The sequence below is a fragment of the Brienomyrus brachyistius genome, chromosome 4 (genome assembly GCF_023856365.1).
Source record: "Brienomyrus brachyistius isolate T26 chromosome 4, BBRACH_0.4, whole genome shotgun sequence".
Taxonomy (NCBI): domain Eukaryota; kingdom Metazoa; phylum Chordata; class Actinopteri; order Osteoglossiformes; family Mormyridae; genus Brienomyrus; species Brienomyrus brachyistius.
Genome location: NC_064536.1, coordinates 31,674,678 through 31,695,087, shown reverse-complemented (window position 1 = coordinate 31,695,087; position 20,410 = coordinate 31,674,678). Strand labels below are relative to the sequence as shown.

Below are 20,410 nucleotides of genomic sequence, written 5' to 3'. Positions count from 1 at the left end.
AATTTTCTCTTGTAAATCCTCTACTAGCCTTGTAGACCCAATTCCTACAAAATTCTCCAAGGAAGTTGCACCACAGATTGGCACTACCGTGTTAAATGTGTTAAACTCTTCTCTTAGGCTTGGATATGTTCCAAAACCTTTTAAAATGGCTGTTATCAGACCCGTCCTAAAGAAACCAAATCTTGAACCCAGTGTATTAGGAAACTATAGACCTATCCAGAGGTGGGTAGTAACACGTTACATTTACTCCGTTACATTTACTTAAGTAACTTTTTGGAAAAATTGTACTTGTAAGAGTAGTTTTAATGCATGATACTTGTACTCTTACTTGAGTAAGAAATTTCAAGAAGAAACAGTACTTTTACTCCGTTATTCTAAGACATATGCTACTCGCTACTTTCATTTTAATAATCTGTTATTCACTACACAGGTGATTTTTTTGTCATACTAGTCCAAGGGTTCTGTCACATGATTCTTTTTCGCCAATCAAATGTAGCTAATAACAATGCGTCACTCAGTTTCACCAATCAAATGGAGCCATACAGTCACATGACCACACAAAATTTACGCGGCGCCACACAGAGCAGTAACTGAAAGGAGAAAACAATGGCATAAACAACGGCGTGTGATTTTGCACCAGAAGAAGCAGAACACCCCTGGCCTCACATTCGATCAATGTTTTCATTACAGATTATAAAACAGAACAGCTATGTCATGCACTGTCTTACGTGTCTGTCTAAGCGTGTCGACATTTCAGCCTACAAGAACTCGACTTCGAACTTGAGGAAGCACGTTGCGGTATGTTGTAGTATATGTGTTTTGGCTGTGGATTTTATAACGTAATAACGTCATAAATAACTGTCAAATGTACATTGCTTTTGAGTAATTTATCACACTGCAGCCTCACAGACAGACACACATACACACACACACACACACACACACACACACACGCTAGTGAATAGCAAAGCACAGTCACCGTGGTGGAGAGAAACTAAAGTGAAGTTCAGTGAATAAAACAATTTATAATAAAGAAAATCTTTTTTCTGTTAGGCACTGGGCATGTTTTTTTCAAATATCTCATTGAATTTCCCACCGTCATGGTGTGGTGTGGTGATGAGTCTGTCTGAATGGATAAATTCCCTGTATCCCAGATATTTTTTCTGTCAACAGAGGGTTCACCCCAACAAACTGAAGAGGTACACAGAGTCCCACAGAAAGCGAAAATCCTCCTCTTCTGACGAACCTCCTAAAAAGAATGTGAAGATCATAAATTCCTTCGCTGTCCCTTTACAGCAGGTAACACAAGCAAAGCTTGACAAGCTTGTGCTAAGTTTTGTATGTGAAGCTAACCAACCATTTTCTGTGGTTGAGACACCATCCTTCAAGTCAATGTTAGAAACCTTGTAACCTCAGTGTACAGTAATGACAAGGAAAACGTTATGCTGTAGAATACAGGAATCTGCAAAGGACATGAAGAACATAATCATCAAAAATTTCAGCACTGTTAACCATGTTGCTACCACAACGGACTGCTGGACTGCCAGACAACGTAGTTACTTAGGTGTCACCTGTCACTGGATAGACCACAACTCTCTAGAGAGGCACTCCGCTGCACTGGCTTGTAGACGCGTCAAAGGCTCACACACGTTTGATGTCCTTGCAGCAGCATTAGAAGAAATCCATTCTGAATACCACATCAGGGAGAAAGTAACCAGGACAACAACAGACAGTGGCTTAAACTTCCTGAAGGCCTTTCGAATATATAGTGTGGAGGAGAAAGAGGACAAGGTTACTGATGGACAGGAGGAGCGAGACTCCACGGTTGATGATGTGTCAGAAGATGAAAGTGAGTTAGAGGTGGAGTATCAGGATGTGTCCCCTATTTTGGATGATGACACTGGCCTGGAGTACCAACTTCAAAAGCACCAAAAGTGTGCATGCCATCTCCTCAATCTCATATCAACCGTTGACACCACTGCTGCAGGAGCTGCAAGCGAAACATACAAGAGGCTGTCTCGGTCTGCTTTTGCAAAATGCAATGCTCTGTGGAATCAGCAGGTCAACCACGGCATTTGAAACAGTGCAACGTGAATGCAAACTGCAGTTCCTGAAACCCAATCAGACCCGTTGGACCTCCCTGTTCCTCGCTGTAGAAAGGGTTGTGCGCATTCAGAAGGAGCAAGGAGAAAAGGCAATCCGCAATGTATGTACAGCATTTGTTTGTTAAAGAGTAATGAAATGGATGTCAGCATTGCTGATTAATGTCGGTGAATCCTCCTGTCTTAAGTTTAATATATTGCAACATGATTTAGTGTTCTTTACATGGTTGTGTGATAATTGTAGTTGATTTGATTGAAATAGTTTAACTTATTTTTATTTTGTATTTATTTTTTTATTTAACATAGATCTTTTATAGGCTCAATCCAGCGGAAATGGGATTTTTGGCTGAGTACGCTGCTGTAATGAAGCCTGTTGCCATGGCCCTTAACATCCTCCAAGGGGAAACATCTGTGCATATGGGCTTCCTGCTACCAACACTTCACCAGTTGCAGGACAAGCTGAAGAAGTTGGAGCCAACTTGCAAAGTGTGTAGACCACTCATTGACATGCTGCAGGATGGTATCCAGAAACGTTTTGGGGAGATGTTGAAAGAAACTGAGCTGATTGCTGCAGCTATACTCCTACCAAAGTTCAGGACCTCCTGGACCACTGAAGAGAGCATCTTAAAAGCTGGTAAATATACTTATGTATCAATTTAAATGTGAATCCGTAGACCTTGACATACACTTACCAGCCACTTCATTAGGTCCACTTGTATAATCTAATTTGATCCATTACAACAGCTCTGCCATAGATTCTGGCAGATGACCATGTTTATTGTTGAGGTTGTACAGTAATTTGCAGTAGTGTTTAAATGGACTATTGTTTTGAGATGTTTCTAATATTTCGGCCACCTGAGAGGGCCAGAATATTAGAAACACCAGTCAACATACAGTACTCCAGTACAACAACAACACCCACTATAGACAGACTTCAATAATAATAATAATAATAATAGTAATAAAGTAAAATTGTTACCTTTTGACGGTGTCAACAAAAACAGGAAAATTGTGAGCTTTGTTAAAATAGAATTCATGACAGACCCTATGTAGTGTATTGCATTATACTGTACAGGTATCCCTAATGAAGTGGCCAGTGAGTGGATATGAATCTAATTCTTGTGCACCTAATTCTTTTGGAAACAATTTATTGTACCACAGGCTTTGACTACATCAAAAATCACCTGGAAACTGACTTTGAGTTGGATGATGATGCCCACACAAATAGCAGCCCGTCTGATGAAGATGACTTTTTTGCATTCATGAGGGCAGGAAAATCAGAAACAGGAGAACTGGAGCGGTACCTTTCATGTTCAACGAATGGAGGTATGGATATCTTACATTTCTTTCCTCAAATCAAGAACCTCTCACTCAACACCAAAGTCAACACCAGTCTTCCAGCATCTGCAGCCTGTGAGAGACTCTTTAGTCATGCAGGACTCCTGTTCACGGCTAAAAGATCACAGCTTCACTGGAAGAACCTTGAGAGCCCACTGCTGTTGAAGCTTAACAGTCACTTCACTGAGTGATTCTTTGGGGCAGAACACGAATTTTCAGCAACACACACAATGCACAGCCTGTTCCTCCGTATAATCTCTGCCTGCTGAGCCTGTTGTTATTGTTACGATGTTATTAGCATTTCCTGTGGTTGAATTTGCCTTAATTTATGTTTGTTAATATTTTGTCATTTTGTGAAAACATTATTTATTATTGTTTTAATTAAAGAATTTGCATTGCTATTTTGTTTCTGTCTATTTGACTACATTCATGCTCTGAAACAATAAATCAAAAGTTACTCAATAAGTTACTCAATACTTGAGTAGTTTTTTCACTAAGTACTTTCTTACTCTTACTCAAGTAATTATTTGGATGAGTACTTTTACTTTTGTCATATTATTCTAAAGTAACTATACTCTTACTTGAGTACAATTTTTGGCTACTCTACCCACCTCTGGACCTATCTCAAATCTTCCTTTAATTTCAAAGATCATGGAAAAGGTTGTTGTTCGTCAGTTGTCCTCTTTCCTACAAAAAATAATACAAATGAATTACATCAGTCTGGCTTTAGACCAAACCATAGCACAGAAACTGCTCTAGACAAAGTAATGAATGATTTACTTGTGGCTTCTGACCGTGGCTGTGTATCTCTGTTGGTATTGCTAGATTTAACTGCAGCGTTCGATACTGTGGACCATAATATCCTCTTGGACCAGTTAGAAGGTGTAGTTGGCATTACAGGGACAGCACTTTCTTGGTTCCGCTCATATTTGTCTGATCGCTATCAGTATGTCCATGTGAACAATGAATCATCCAGGGCCACAAAAGTTGAATATGGTGTCCCACAGGGATCAGACCTGGGCCCGCTACTGTTTACCCTATACATGCTACCTCTTGGTAACATTATTAGAAATCATGGTATTGGGTTTCATTTTTATGCAGATGATACATAGTTGTACATATCGGCTAACCCTGATGATACATCACTGCTATCTCGGTTAGAAGACTGTCTATTAGATATCCGGTGCTGGATGGCAAAAAATTTCCTTATGTTAAACACAGAAAAAACAGAAGTTCTGGTAATTGGTCCCAAGGCTGCTAGAAATAAGTTTCACCACCTCAACGTTGGTAGCCTTCCTACACAACCTAACATGGTGGTTAGAAATCTTAGCGTTCTTGTCGATTCAGATCTATGCTTTGATGCTCACAAAAGAAGTATTACTTTATCATCTACAGAACATAGCCAAGCTTCATAAGATGCTGTTACTTAATGATGCAGAAAAACTAATACATGCCTTTGTAAGTTCCAGACTGGATTACTGTAATGCCCTCCTATCGGGTTGCCCGTCTGGATCCTTGCATAAACTTCAGATGGTACAGAATGCTGCAGCCAGAGTTCTAACAAGCACTAAAAAATTAGATCATATTACACCGGTCTTATCCTCTCTTCATTGGCTGCCAGTTAAGTCTCGAATTGACTATAAAATACTGCTATTAACTTATAAAGAACTAAATGGCCATGCACCAGAATACCTTAGTGATCTGCTGACCACATACAACCCTCCACGCTTGCTTCACTCTCAAGCCATGGGATACCTGTTAGTGCCTAAGGTAGAAAAAGCTACGGCAGGCTGCAGAGTTTTCTCCTTCAGAGCTCCTCAGCTGTGGAATGGTCTTCCACCAGATGTGCCGGTTTCAGGGTCACTCTCAATATTGAAGTCTAGACTGAAAACACACCTGTTTAGTTTAGCGTATAGGGACACTAGTTCTAGCCCTAGCTAACTCCTCACTCCCAGTCAGACCTGTAGTGTGAGGTGTAGAGCTGGGTGGGGATCGGTGCCATTGGCTTTGAATAAAATGGATTGTCAGTGCTGTCACTCTAGCTTCACAATCTCTTGTGGAACTGGAGTGCTGACATTTCAGGGACTCCCCATGCCTGCATTCCCACTTGCCTCTCTCTCCTACTGATGCTGCCATAGCCATATCTGCCGGAGCTTGCACATTGCACTTCATATTGCACTCACCTAGCTTTTAGCACTGCCAATAGCCTCCTCTACTATGCCTAATTGTACATTTTATTTCCCCTACTCCTCCTGGGGGGTGATGCCTGGAGACCTCAATCTATCAAGATGTCCAGCACACCCTACTACATGTGACGTCGCCACCACCAGTGACGTCCCTGCATCCAGCTCGCCGTTCTGCCTGTGTCATCTTCCATGTATGACCCGCTGCCTCACCTCTGGTTGCCTGGTGATTGGAAGAAGACTCGGCATCGGCATTGGCTTGTCATCTTCCTTGCTCTCCAGTTATTTCCCAAATCTTATGATTGGGACAATGTGACTTGGCGCTTCCCCATCTCTGGCACTTAACCATCTCTCTATTTTACTATCCCTGCCGGCCCCTGGAGGATAGGCTCCCCCTTTGAGTCTGGTCCCTCCCAAGGTTTCTTTCTTCTAGGGAGTTTTTCCTTGCCACTGTCGCCTATGGCTTACTCACTGGGGGCTTTGGGTGAGGATGCTGTAAAGCGCTTTGAGACAATGTAATGTTGTGATAATGCGCTATACAAAAATAAATTTGGTGTTGTTCTTGTATCAACACGTCAAACAAATTACATCTTAACCTGTTCATTATTTACCTTTTAAGCATAGGACATCTTAACACATCTTAACTACACGTTAATGCAGCCAATTTGAACCTCTTAAGATGTCTGTACCTTTAATGCATCTATGCTATTGGTTGGCATAAACATACACACCCCTTTTGATGTAGGGGCTATACGCATGCAGTACGTGCCCTGTACGTTGTAGTCACATGGTCTCTACGTTCAGCCATGTGAGTCCTACGTTTTTATTACATATAGGCAACGTATGTATTACGTATCAAACGTGACTGTGATGTTGTTTTCAGCACAGTCCATTTGTTGGAGGGTAGAATCACGGGTTTATTTAAACTGGCAGAACAGTTATCTTTAAATATTTACAAAGTATAACTGGCGGTTTTCACATTTCATCATTTTAACATTTCATGTATTGCAGATTCAATTCTTCCTAGTCAAAAAGAGCATTTCAAATATCCACAATGACATTCTTCCTAGGAGAGATTACATCACTTTTCCCATTCATGTCTATTAGGTTTTGAATTTCAGATTTCCAGAGTTATATTTCAAATATCCAGAATGTTCGTTCTGGATATCAGCAATTGAATTCTTACTAGAAGAAACTCCCATTTCAGATATCTACAATCCAATTGTTACTAGTCATAATTTTAATTTCAGATATCCAAAAGGGAAAAAAACTTTACAAATATATATATAAAAATGTAATTTTGAATATCCAAAAATGCATTGTGAATAGTAAAAATGTCATTAGATATATCCACAATTCATTTTATGACTAGTAAAAATGCAATAGCAGATATCAACAGCTAGAATTATGACTAGGAACAATGCAATTGCAGATATCTACTATTGTATTGTGGATATCTGCTGACGAGTAGATAGGAGGCCGTTTTAACATAAAATGGGTCCACTTACTATCCAAAATTAGCGTTACCTCATCACTTGCTCCATCTGCTGTATCAGACCAGCTCACACCCAATGTCTGAAGCATGACTGACCCAGAAATAAACTATTTCTACTTGAATGTAGATTTGACTGGTCATTTATTTTGATGCCAGGCTAAAGTTTAAGCTAAAATTAAAATATGATGCAGATTGTTTTCGTTTTTGGAGACAGTGGTGAGCGATTTCCTTGGAGCGGGATTAAAATTGACCCGGGGGGGGCGATAATGAGTGAAGCAGCAGTGAGTGGGGGGAGCTGGAGGAGCGTACAGCTCCGTGAGCGATGAGCTCCACTTACATGCCCTGGTCAAAATTATGCATTTTGTGAATGATTGACTGTCCCATGCACTGACTGCGAACAGCTGACAGCCCCTCAACGTTCCACTTGCGCTACCTGTCTGTCTGTCAGCAGAGGCCTCCGAGTGACCAAATCAAAAATGAAACTGGAGCAAAACTGGTAAATCCGTCTAATATTGATGTCTGTATGTGTACTGTAATTCTGGTGTCTGTATTTGTGCTGAACAGTGCAGATGAGCTAAACTTATCATTCTGATCACTTTCTGTTCTGCATTAACGGCTATAAAAACTATATATTCAGCAATGTGAGGTGGACGAAAGTGTTTTATATTTTACGGTGCAAGTTATTAGCTTTCTATTAAAACATATGTAGTTATTAATTTATTTGTAATAAGGAGTTTATAGTCAGACCTTTCCTAGCAAAAGTATTGTCATGCCCGGCTCGTCCGCTCCTCGTGTGTGCCACGCCCCCTGCTTACCCACGTGTGCTTCCCCGATTGTACCCAGCTGTGTCTGCTTATTTTGATTAGTCACGTCCTATTTAAGTCCTGATCTTACCTATTCCCCTTGTCCGTCATTGTGGTCTTTCTGCGTCTGATGTTCCCTGCTCCCAGTTAAAACCCCTAGTTTGCCCTGATTCCGACCTGTTTGCCTAATAATATATTCCAAACACTATCTAATCTAATAATATATATAATCTATAATGTAGTATATATTATATATAATCTCTCAGGGTATATATAATATATAATCTCAGGGTCTGCTCCGGGGCCTCCTCCCGGTTAGACATGCCCTGAAACACCTCCTCAGTGAGCCGTCCAGAAGGCATCCTACATAGATGTCCGAACCATCAGCTGACTCCTTTCACTGCGGAGTAGCAGCGGCTCTACTTTGATCCCGGATGTCTGAGCTCCTCACCCTCTCTAAGGCTGAGCCCAGACACCCTGCTGAGGAAACTCAATTCTGCTACTTGTATTCACAATCTCATTTTTTCGGTCATTACCCAGAGCTCATGACCATAGGTGAGGGTAGGAACGTAGATTAACTGGTAAATTCAAAGCTTTGCCTTCCAGCTCAGTTCCCTCTTCGTCCAAATTGTTGCAACGTGATCAAGACCCCGAGATCAAATTCTAAATCAAAGTGAACTTTATTGTCATCTGCACCATATATAAGTATACAGAGAGATGAAATTCACCATCATGCACACTGTAACAGCATGAGTTCAAAACAGTGTAAAACAGTGTATGGTAATAGTAGTAACAGCAGTAACTTGTCTAAAATTTCTAACAGCTGAAAACAGGAGTAGAAGCAGAATAATGGGGCAGACAGAGAATAATGGGGATTCTTATTATTGCCCCCATGTCAGAGTGACAAAGTGTTAAGTGCAGTGCAGCGCTTAAGGGTCAGTCTGTGGCCTTTAGTTGTGGGGTAAGGGGGGGTTGAGGCAGTGATGAGGCAGAGTGAGGGATCCTGGGGGGCAGCATGGTGTTGAGGAGCCTGACAGCCTGGGGGTAAAAACTGCCACGCAGCCTGGCAGATCCGGCTCTGATGCTGCAGTATCTTCTCTCAGGTGGCTGGAGTGTGGAATGACCATGTGAGGGATGTGATGGGTCCTGCACAATGCTGCAGGCCTTGCGGACACTGCGTTTACAAAAAGCGGCTTGTAGGGAAGGGAGAGGCATCCCATAATGTTCTCTGCTGTCTTCACTACTCTCTGCAGGCACTTGTGGTCAGATTTGTTGCAGCTGCCACACCAGATGGTGATGCAGTTAGTCAGAACAATGCCGATGGTGCCTCTATAGAACATGGTGAGGATGGGAGGGGAAGGTTTGTTTATTTCAGCCGCCTCAGGAAGTTTAGTCTTTGCTGGACTTTCTTGAATAAGGAGGTGGTGTTTTTTGTCCATGTAAGTTCCTCAGTTATGTCCACACCGAGGAACTTGGTTCTCCTTACAATCTCCACAGCAGTACCGTTGATGCTGAGTGGGGTGTGGGCAGGATGTGTCCTTCTGAAGCCCACAATTATCTCCTTTGCCATCTCAACGTTGAGAGATAGATCGTTGTCTCTGCAACTTGTGGACAGCCTTTCCACCTCTTCTCTGTATGCTGATTCATCATCTCTGCTTATCAGTCCCACCACAGTCATATCATCCGCAAACTTGATGATGTGGTTGGTGTTGTGCGTGGCTGTGCAGACCTGGATCAGCAAGGTGAGGAGCAGAGGACTAAGCACACAGCCTTGCGGAGCTCCGGTGCTCATCGTGATGGTGTAGGAGGTGCTGGAGCCCATACGTACTGACTGAGGCTTCTCTGTCAGGAAATCCAAGATCCAGTTGCAGAGAGTGGTGTTCCTAGCGTATTCTCTCAGTTCCACAATCAGCCTTTGAGGGACATATTGAAGTCCATGAATAACATTTTAACATATGTGATTCTCTTATGCAAATGTATAAGGGAAAGGTGATGTCCCCAGTAGACCTATTGGACTGGTATGCAAATCTAGAGAGGTAGGAAGATTGGTCTTTATGTATTACTGCCATGACCAGCCTTTCGAAGCCCTTCATGATGATTGACCTGAGTGCTATGGGGCAGTAGTCATTCAGGTTAGTCAATGATGGCTTCTACAGCACTGGGATGATGATGGTTGATGTGAAGCATGCTGGGACAGACGAGTGGTTTAAAGAGGTGTTGAAAATGTCTGGGAGGACACCAGCCAGGTGGTCAGTGCATTCTCTCAGCACACAGCCAGGTATGTTGTCAGGTCCTGCAGCCTTGTGTGGGTTGACTCTGGATAGAGGACTCCTCACATCAGCTGTGGACAGACAGAGTGCCTGGGTAGTGGGGGGAGGTGTCGGCTCCTTCTGGAAGGGAAACATCACCGCCACTGATGTGTGGGTTGGGCTTGTAGATCGTGATTGGCTGAATGTCCTGTCATATGCAGCGTGTGTCTTTGGTGCATTTAAAGTGTTCATTGATGCTCTGCACATGTACCTGATTGGCTATCCTCATAGCTCGGGACAGGTTGTCTGTGGGCGTCCTGAGGGCAGCCTTGTCTTTATATCTGAAAGCTGCATTTCTGATTCTTAGCTGTGTGAGCACTTCCCTCGTCACCGAGGGCTTTTGGTCAGCTGTCGTGGTCATCGATCACAGAGTTTATATACTCCTCCAGGTTGATGGCGTCACCATTTATAGCAGCCTCCTTAAAAATGTCCCAGTCAGTAGATCCAAAGCAGCCTTGGAGAGCTGAGACGGCACCAGCTGGCCACACTCTTACTGACTGGTTTGTTGTGCTTCAGCAGGGATTTATACGCAGGAACCATGAACACAGTGACATGGTCTGAGTAGCCGAGGTGGGGGGGGGGGGGGGGGGGAAGGGCCTTGTAGGCCTCACAAACGTTTGTGTGAACATTGTCCAGACAGATTCTCCCTCTAGCTGGGAAGTTCACATGTTGGAAGAATTTGTGGAAAACTGGCTTCAGATTTGCCTGATTGAAGTCTCCAGCAATAATGAAAAAAGACTCTGGATTAGCTTTAGGACCTAGTCGTAGGATTGGAACTCGGTGGTTAAGTGAGGAGTGTCTGTATAGAGATGCTGCAGCAGGGCTACAAAATTAGCAACTCACTGTGGAGGCTGCGATTGTACTTTATTGAATATTGTACGTCAAAACACGATAAAATACAACAATATAGGCAATGCATCATGAAATTGTTCATATAGTTTTTTACTAGTTGAAAGCGGAAGAAAAGAGAAGATGAGAAAAGAAAGAATGACAACGAAGGAAAGGAAAAGAATGAATAGCACAGGGAAAGACACTGAGAGGGAAAATAGAGTTCAAATTCCTTTTTAAAACTGTTATGTGTGAATGTGTTTACATTTATGTATATAAAATTTGCTGACAAATAGCATCAAATTAATAATGAAAAAATAAAATTTTCTTTGCAGTGTTGGAACAGTGGCAACCTAAAATAATATATCTAAAAAAAAAGCTTAAAATTGGGCAGGACAGTATTCCCTCTGCATGTGTTTAAGTCTTTCCAAAAGTTATTTGTAAAGTTACATTTCCAGAATAGATGTGATATGGTTTATGGGTACTGACTGCAAAATGAGCATTTGTTATCAAACTCTCTTCAAATTGTCAGTAGAAACCACTTAACTGGATAGTACTTATTAATAAGTTTGAATGAAATTTCTTTTATCTTATTGGTTAACAAAAAGTCCAGGTGGAACTGCATGAAAAACTGTTGCAAATTGTTTTGGACTTATGGGTGTTTGGAATTTGGGAGAAACTCTGAGTAATTATATGGTAGGACTTGCTCATTAAATAACTGTCTTACAAGTAAAATACCATTTCTGAACCACCTTTAATAAAACAACTATTTGTTCTTAAACAAAACCATTATTCGAACAATATGGCAAGAAATTGTGTTTATGGATGAACTTCCATGAAAGAATGGTTTGTTGTTTGAAATCTGATAATCTGATAGGAAGTTTGGCAATCTTAACATTACAATGCAATAAAAAGTAAGACCACCATCATTGAGAAGATATGATGAGTAATTAGGTTCTATATTGAAGTTAGATCATCCAAGCATCGCTTAATCCAACTTATTTTTCAAAGTATTGTTTAGAGTAAAAGTTTAAACAGTTAAATCCTTCTTTGTAATAAAAATTAAGAATAACAGATTTCTTTAAGTAATGGGTTTTCTTCTTCCATGCAAAGTTTAAAAGCATAATCTATCCTACACACAGGGTCATCTATAGAAAGTGACTGGGCCACATACAGTATGTGAGGGGAGAGATGCCCTCAGCTTTGGTGAGCAGTATTCTGCCTTTGACCGATAGATCTATTTGTAAACAACAGTTCAAAATCTTCTGGATTTTCTCAACAATACGATATAAATTAATAGGGCATCTGGATTTGTTGTCCAAACAAATAAAAATAAATCCAACATGATGGAATACATATGATCCTTTACTCTCACTTCTGCCTACGTTCATTTTTGAAACCGGTGGAAACACAGGCAAATTCTGGTAAGGCATGAAGTGAGAACCAGCCCAGTATCGGCTCCATGTTGGTGGAAATGAGGCATCAGTACAGTGCCCGAAGGTCCAGCCCAATGTCGTCTTAAAATCCGCCCAACGGAAGCTGACACTAACCCAATATTTGAAATCCCAGGATACTGTATCTCAAAGAAATAAACCAGTATTTTGCACCCTTATCACACTGAAATATTCAACATTTTAAAGCCACAGTTAAACACAATGAGGTCAGTTAGACGGACTCACTTTCCTTTCCTTTGCCGAGCGATTAAATATTACTCAGTATGAAGATCCACCATTTATAATAATACATTTCTTTGTCCCCGTACAGTCCGCTGCTGCAGAACATTATGAAAGCAGCCCAAAACCAGCAACCCACAACCTCCTAATATCTACCTATAATGTATTTTCAAAACTGCCAATTGAGAGTCACGTGACGCTCGTTGCCGATGGCTGCCTAGCTCTGTTCTTCCGCCCGTTCCTTTGCCTTTTTTCGCCTCTATGATGCTGCCCTTGCCACTTACCTGCCAGAAATTTAACGGCGGACGATCTAGTTATTATCCTAATGTCTGCAAATCAGTGCAGACCTCACTCGGCTCTTGGAGAAGTCGCCCCACTCCGATGGCGGCGTAAGGCCATCTCTACCCTAAGTTAATGGATATCGACTGTTCGTGTAGATACTCAGTAGTTCTAATTATAGTGATTTGTGCTTCAGTGCTGAATGTATTGTAATAGTGCCTTATGCCTCAATTTTCTTTGTTCTGTTTATGTTTATTAAAGAGAATTCTGTCTTCAGTTCAGTCCACGTCGCGATCCTGTCCCTTGAGTGCTCCATCTTGTATGTGCGATTGTAACCCACTCCGTAGTGAAGTACTTAACTCTGCCTAACAACTCAGTGCTCTCTGACCGGAGCCCTCCAGTGGTCGATCATATCACACCAGCATCAGGGGGTAGAATCCCCAACACCGCTTCTGCAATGTAACTCCTTTTTAGTTAACTATTTTTTTGGGGGGTTTTTTGGGCTTTTAGGTTTTTTAAAATTCGTTTAAATCGACAACGAATGCATTTGCAAGTCCCACCCCAAAGTTCCGAGGTGCCAAAAAAGAAAGGGTACTTTGGGTACTAAGACTTATGGTACTGGTATTCGACCCATAGTCAATGGAAAAGGGAAAGTATCAAAAGTACCGTACCTGGTGCAGTGGAAAAACACCCTAAATAAACTTGCCTTGCTTTGCATTGCAACTGGATTCAAAGGTTACTGACAAAAACAGGTCAGGTAAATGTGAAAGACCAGGAGGCAGCGGGAGAGAGAAAGAGAAGCTCCACTAGCAGAAGGAAATGAAATGCAATAAAACACAATAAAACACAATGAAACACAATGAAACACAATAAAACACAATAAAACACACTCCACCTCATACAGGGAGAGAGAAGCGTGTGTGTGAATATACTCACATTGTAAGAATTCTGATCTGGTCGTGGACACTAATACTGGTAGGACGGTGTCTTTGGTAACTAGAAGGAGACAGAGAGAAACAGGGATGTGAGTAAAAGGAATTTACTAGTGGGAGACGGACGTCACTCACTGTGGAGACACCAGCAGTAGGATATTATCATTATGAGGGAAAATAACAGGCATTTTAACAAGCTGTAAATTTACGTAAGTTACACATAATACAGATTTTTTTGGATTCTGTAATGTAGAATAAACATAATTCCTGTGATCTGGGTTTTGCAGCCTGTAGAATTTAGAGCTCACAGGTTTTCATAAAGATTTAGTCTTATTGGAAACAGAAACTGACTTGGTCACACCAACGTGAGGCTGACTGTACTGCACACTCTCTCTGCATGGTGTATAATAACAAGAACAGACTGAAAAATGTTTTTATTTATCAACCTGTATGATGGATCTCTGCCATTTTCTTTTCGCAAACATTCTCCAGTTGATCCTTCAGCTCAGAAACCACCTTCCTCATATTCTCAAAAGAGCAGCGTGGACTGACGGAGATTCTGGGTCCAAATCCAGCTTCAGGGCTGACAGGAAGACCCTGGTACCTCTACAGACACACATTCTGATTAAACAGCTTCATCAAAACAAATGCGTATGGCATCTAATTAACAGGACCATTAACATCTGACCAATGACAGACTAGCTGAAATACAAATGAGAACATGCATCCATTTGAATGCTCTGGTTTTCTTATTGCCAAAGTAGCTGTTCTGTTACCTGGAGGAAATGGATGTGATCCTCTGTGTGTGAAAGCTGCTCCAGCTCAGAGTGTCTCCTCTTCAGTTCACCAATCTCCTGCTTCAGTCTCTTTATGTCTCCTTCAGTCTGGCTCACTACAGTCTTCTCCTGATCTCTGATCAGCTTCGTCACCTCAGAGCGTCTTCTCTCAATGGAGCAGATCATCTCAGTGAAGATCCTCTCGCTGTCCTCCACTGCTGACTGTGCTAAGCTCTGTTGGTGACACAGAGAACAGAGGATGGTAAATTACAATTGGCCCCTTTTGAGACTCCAGAGAGCCTCATTGTACAATAGAGATGTGACCCGACAGGAGATATAAAAACAGCATAAGGCTGGGGTTTGGAGCGTCACCATGCTGGATGCCACAGTTACTGAAACGCACCCAGCACTCATCGGAAATGATCACTCATTAAGCTTATACACTGTCAGCTGCAGGGATTTGGCAGAGACTGGTGGCTGTATGGGGCAGGTTGCTTGTCACCATTAGGTCTCAGTTTAATAGGTGACTTTTTGCAGTGTTTATTTGCATTATGCTGAGTTGTGAAAAGCTGCATTTTTCTCAAATGGGCCTTTGTGGTATTTTTCTAAATAAATAAAGAACTACTGCCGCAACACTTGTTTAAACTCTGTTGTCTAGCAACTTTGCCCCATTGAATCATTGACCCAGAATAACCCACAGCAGCATTAACTTGATTAATACCCATAAGTCTATAAATCTGCAATCTGTTGAATCTGACAGAAGATTTAATATGATCACAAGCCAGCTGTTATCTTCTCTTCAGGTTCATACTCACTGTCAATGAGTCCACAACCTCTTTCAGCTCCTTCTCTCTCTTCTGAATTCTCTGCTGAAATTCCCTCTGTGTTTCACCCATTTGTTTCTACAGATAGGAAACAAGATGACAAAACAAGTTTGTTTCATTAGCTGAGATCAGATTCATTAATTAACCTGCCCAGGGTGGATCCCAGTCAAGGGCCCTATGCTGCCTGGGAAAGGATCCAGGTGCTCCCCATGATCCTGACCTGGATTACTGGTTAGGAGATGGATGGATGCAGGGATATTCGTAAATGATTTATTGACCGTAAGTAGGATAAACTGGACATAGACCCTTTGATCCTGTTTCCACCTGGTATTAACATGCATCCTGGGTGATCCAATCAGAAGTGGACAGCGCTAATTACAGGTGTGAAGACACCCAGGACACATTGAAGATGCATTGAGATCCGATCACTGAAACCACATTGGAAGGTGGTTTGGGCCGCATATGACCACATTCTTATAGCAATGTGAAGGCGAATGTGTCCTGGGCTGCATTGCAGGACTGGTTACTCAACTGACGTCCTCTTTGATTGATGTCAGATCGCATGTCAGTTGAGAATGGGCCACTGTGTAGTAAACTGCACTGTGAACAACAATAATGCATCTTTTCTCCTGCGACACTAAAAACTCTGAATTTGCTGGGAAGTTGGTTTAATTTTGGACTGTTGAGACCCATTCATATGGAAATCATGTCATAGTGTACATCACTGATGTCCCATGCAAATTCAGAAAAGAAAATGTGTAAAATGGGATTTATTAAAGATGTTTCAGAATTTGCACAGATCATACATTTGTGCATGTGCTTGTTGGGGCGCAGTAAGGAAACAAGGTGACAATCCACTTAAAAGCACAATGACTGATAACCGCTATTCGGCTAGCAGGCAGGACAGGGAGAAAGACGAGTCGAGCAGACAGAAATCCAAAGAACGGGGTTTATCTGGGACAGATGAGCAGCAGAGGGGACACGTGTTAATGACAGATCTGGGTATACGGACTCAGACGTGGACTTAAATACAGAGGATAAATCAAACTGACAGAAAAAGCTGATCACAATTGGGGTAGCACACGTGGATAATGAGGGGGCGTGGCACACATGAGGATCGTGCGAGCAGGTTATGACAATGACAAAGGGATTTATGGAAACTGAACCAAACTGGATAGACACACAATAAAGGAACAACAAGGGGTCAAAACTCTCAAGGGAAAAAGCAGCTAAGAAAATGACACGTAGACTAACAGAGGGAATGGGGCAGCTAGTGATGTTAAGCTTGACACTGAAGCTCCAAGTTATGTGCCAAGAAAAACAATTCACTACATTGTGAAGCACAGCTTCAGTTTCCTCCGTTCCTCCCTAAACATGTAACCATGGTCACCTGAAGCTTAGTTCTGCACTCAACCATGTGACTGGAAACTGAAAATGAAACACACACACACTGCAGCATAAGTTTGCGTGACCTACTTCAGAATCAGTACAACTGCTAGAGAAAGAAGAACCCATCCACACCAACATGCATCCAGCCACCAGAACCAGAGCCTGCAGGAACCTCATCTGCTACTGCGATGCACACCGGTACTACAACCTTTCACATTTTAATGATAATGTTCAATTAAACTGAATTAGGATAAATAATTATTAATACATAGTACAAAATGCATAGTGTATATAATGACTCAGGCTTTGTCATTTTAGTTCCAGGTCTGTAGGATCTTCTGAACACTGATGAGGGGAGAGCAGATGGGTCAAGGGTTCGACAGCAGATGCTACTGTGGAGGTTCAGCACTAGCACAGTGACCCAAATATTCTATGTTCTGAAGACCGTTTGCAGTTCTGGGATATGCAGATGGCTGTCTTTCCACACTCATTTAAACTTGCAATACAGTTTTATACACTCCAGCATCCTCCATTCCATATTAGAGGGTATTCTCTAAAGTAGGAGAAGTTGTAAATAAAAAAATGCAACCAACACACTGTTCAACAAATACTGCTCAACAAAGATCTGCAGTTTAATGCCCCCTCAAGTTACACAAGCATCCCTTCCTAAGTTAATTCAATGGTTGCCCAATCCACAAGAATTTTCATAGCCCAACTTAACCAGTACATTCATGTTCATAAAGCACAACAGACCACTTGGATGTTTGCCTGTTTGTATATAATCTGATGCACGACACTCAGTCAAAATGAGCTGCTATTTACTTATCTGCCCACCTAGTGTCACTAATGTTCACCATTTACAAAAGCTTTGAGTACTGAATAATTTTTTGACACACTTGCTTCAGAAAGCTTTGTTTTGCCATCACTATGGGCAACTAAGGGAAGAAAACCAGGAATATTATTGAAATGTGCTGGTAAAAATGACATGAAGGTAAAATTAAAGTGTGTAGGTAAGAATGTGTGTTCAGTAGCCTAGAAAATGGATGTGTGAATAGAAACATATAATAACAGTGTCATTGTTTATGTAGTTTTATATTGGGCTGTCTGGGGGCTTGAATTCCCGGTTAGATATTCAGTCCCACTGCGGCCCTGACTACTTTGCTCCTTTTACTTCACTTGTTCCAAGTCAGACATATAATTCAGCATTTCAGACAAAACAATGAACCTCTTTGTTAACATTTTCACAAATTTTGAGCTTGACTAGTTATTATGTCAAAATATTAAAAGCCAAAATATTATCTTATCGCAACAAACGTAATGCAGTGGGTGACACCTCAGCACCACACCAGTCTGAATGGACCAGTATGAGTTTTTTCCCGGTGGCCGGAGCGCCAATCCTGCAAAAAAACTGTGTTGATGCAGTATAAAAATGCACGTCTATAATGTTAGAAGTTGAACTTTATTGTGAAATATAGTTTCACAAGAAATATAATTATTTAAGTAATCATATCTGCATGATGTGAAATTATATAATAACTGTCAAATGAAAATTGCAACATTATTAAGAAATACAATCTAACAATTATATTTCAAAAAGCATGATTTCTTCCTTAGCTAGATAACTTCTTGCATCTAATGTGCCCCTAGTTTAAATGGCCTTTTTTCTTCATTCAGTTATATAGTAATGATTTGTTGATTGATGATCATGTGTTTATTGATCCCTGTGGGGAAATTGTCTTTATGCCTCCCCCAACTTACTGTTGCCACCCATTGGGGCACCCAGGGGTTAGGGGTCTTGCTCAAGGACCCACAGATGTGCTGAGACTGGGACTGGCAACCTTCTGATTACAGGAACACAGGCTTAGCCCGGACTACCTTAAACCTGACAAGCTGAAACGGGCACTAGTTTTAGCCTGGTAAAACAATATCTGTTGATAAAAACACGTTACATTGTACTTTGCACACAAAACCACCATAGCAATACATCTACAGATAGAGGCTAGACAGTACTGTGTGTACGACTGATTTAATGAGCCAAAAATAAATTATAATGCTAACAGTATAAAACTACAGCTTTAACTTCTTTTGATAAAGGATGCAGCCGTCTTGGATTCTGAGGTCAGGGTTGTGTAGATTCCTCAAGATTTCAGAAGGCGTTCCAGTTGAAATTTCCAACTAGGAACTTGGAATTTCCAAGTTACAAGTTCGGATGGAATGCAGCATTAGTACCAAAAATCACACCACAACCTCATAGCTCACACATCTTAGCCATTCTTGAACCTGTTTACTTGCTCTATATATTGAGCTGCATGATTCACTGTTTGAAAGAGTTTCAGTAGGAATTCAATCAGAATTTTTTTAATTGCACTTTCAGTTTGGGAAACCTAACTCGTACTGAGTATTTCATAGCAATTATACTAACATATGATAAGACAAAATCCATCCATCCATTTTCCAAACCGCTTATCCTACTGGGTCGCAGGGGGTCCGGAGCCTATCCCGGAAGCAATGGGCACGGGGCAGGGAACAACCCAGGACGGGGGGCCAGCCCATCGCAAGGCACACTCACACATGTTTACCTATGGGCAATTTAGCAAGTCCAATTAGCTTCAGCATGTTTTTGGACTATGGGGGGAAACCGGAGTACTCGGAGGAAACCCCGCAACGACATGGGGAGAACATGTAAACTCCACACACATGTAACCCAGGTGGAGACTCGAACCTCAGTCCCAGAGGTGTGACGCAACAGTGCTAACCACTGCACCATCATGCCGCCCCAAGACAAAATCCATTTATTTAAAATTGACTTTTATATAAGAGTATTTCTTGCCTGACCTGTATCTCCGCCCTTCCTGCAGCAGCTGAGACTGTATCATGTCCTCTGTGTTCATCCATCGTACAGAGATAACAGATACACTGCTGGTCGGTACGGCAGTAGACCTCCAGGGGTTTGTCATGGTGGGAACAGAGCTTGTCCTGCAGATGTCCAGTGGCATCAGTCAGCTTGTGCTTCTTAAAAGCTGGAGACTCATAGTGAGGCTGGAGGTGAGATTCACAGTAGGAGACCAGACACACCAGGCAGGACTTGACAGCTTTGTATTTTCTCCCAGTACAGACGTCACACTCCACATCTCCAGGTCCAGCAAAATGGTCAGCAGGAGTAGCTGCTTGTAGTCCAGTCTTCTTCAGGTTCTCTAGTACTTCAGCCAGTATGGTGTTTCTGCCCAGAACTGGTCTCGGTGTGAAGGTCTGTCTGCACTGGGGGCAGCTGTAAACTCCAAGACGATCCCCCTGATCCCAGCAGCTCTTTATGCAGCTCATACAGTAACTATGCCCACAGGGAATAGCCACTGGATCCTTTAGTAAATCCAGACAGATTGGACAGCTGAATTGGTTCAGATCCACTGCAACACTGGCTTCTGCCATTTTACGATAAAAACTGATATGATTTAGTTTTGTTTTCTCTCACTTCATGCTTC

At 41.8% G+C, this 20,410-nt stretch overlaps 1 protein-coding gene across 3 annotated transcripts in view; it reads right to left on the bottom strand.

Annotated features, from left to right (window-relative positions):
- LOC125740334 (tripartite motif-containing protein 16-like) overlaps nucleotides 1-20,410 on the bottom strand; it is a 109,608-nt gene extending 89,198 nt beyond the window's left edge. Inside the window, exons 1-6 of one of the 3 annotated variants that reach the window (XM_049011316.1) lie at nucleotides 19,767-20,410; nucleotides 15,534-15,620; nucleotides 14,719-14,952; nucleotides 14,389-14,548; nucleotides 13,947-14,006; nucleotides 10,212-10,262 (exon numbers count right to left, since the gene is read on the bottom strand). In XM_049011316.1, coding sequence (XP_048867273.1) covers nucleotides 10,212-10,262; nucleotides 13,947-14,006; nucleotides 14,389-14,548; nucleotides 14,719-14,952; nucleotides 15,534-15,620; nucleotides 19,767-20,357 — 1,183 coding nt within the window. In that variant the 5' untranslated portion in view covers nucleotides 20,358-20,410. Of the gene's footprint in view, nucleotides 1-10,038; nucleotides 10,263-13,946; nucleotides 14,007-14,388; nucleotides 14,549-14,718; nucleotides 14,953-15,533; nucleotides 15,621-19,766 lie in introns of those variants that run through there. The other 2 variants (XM_049011315.1, XM_049011314.1) reach the window with 2 other exon arrangements.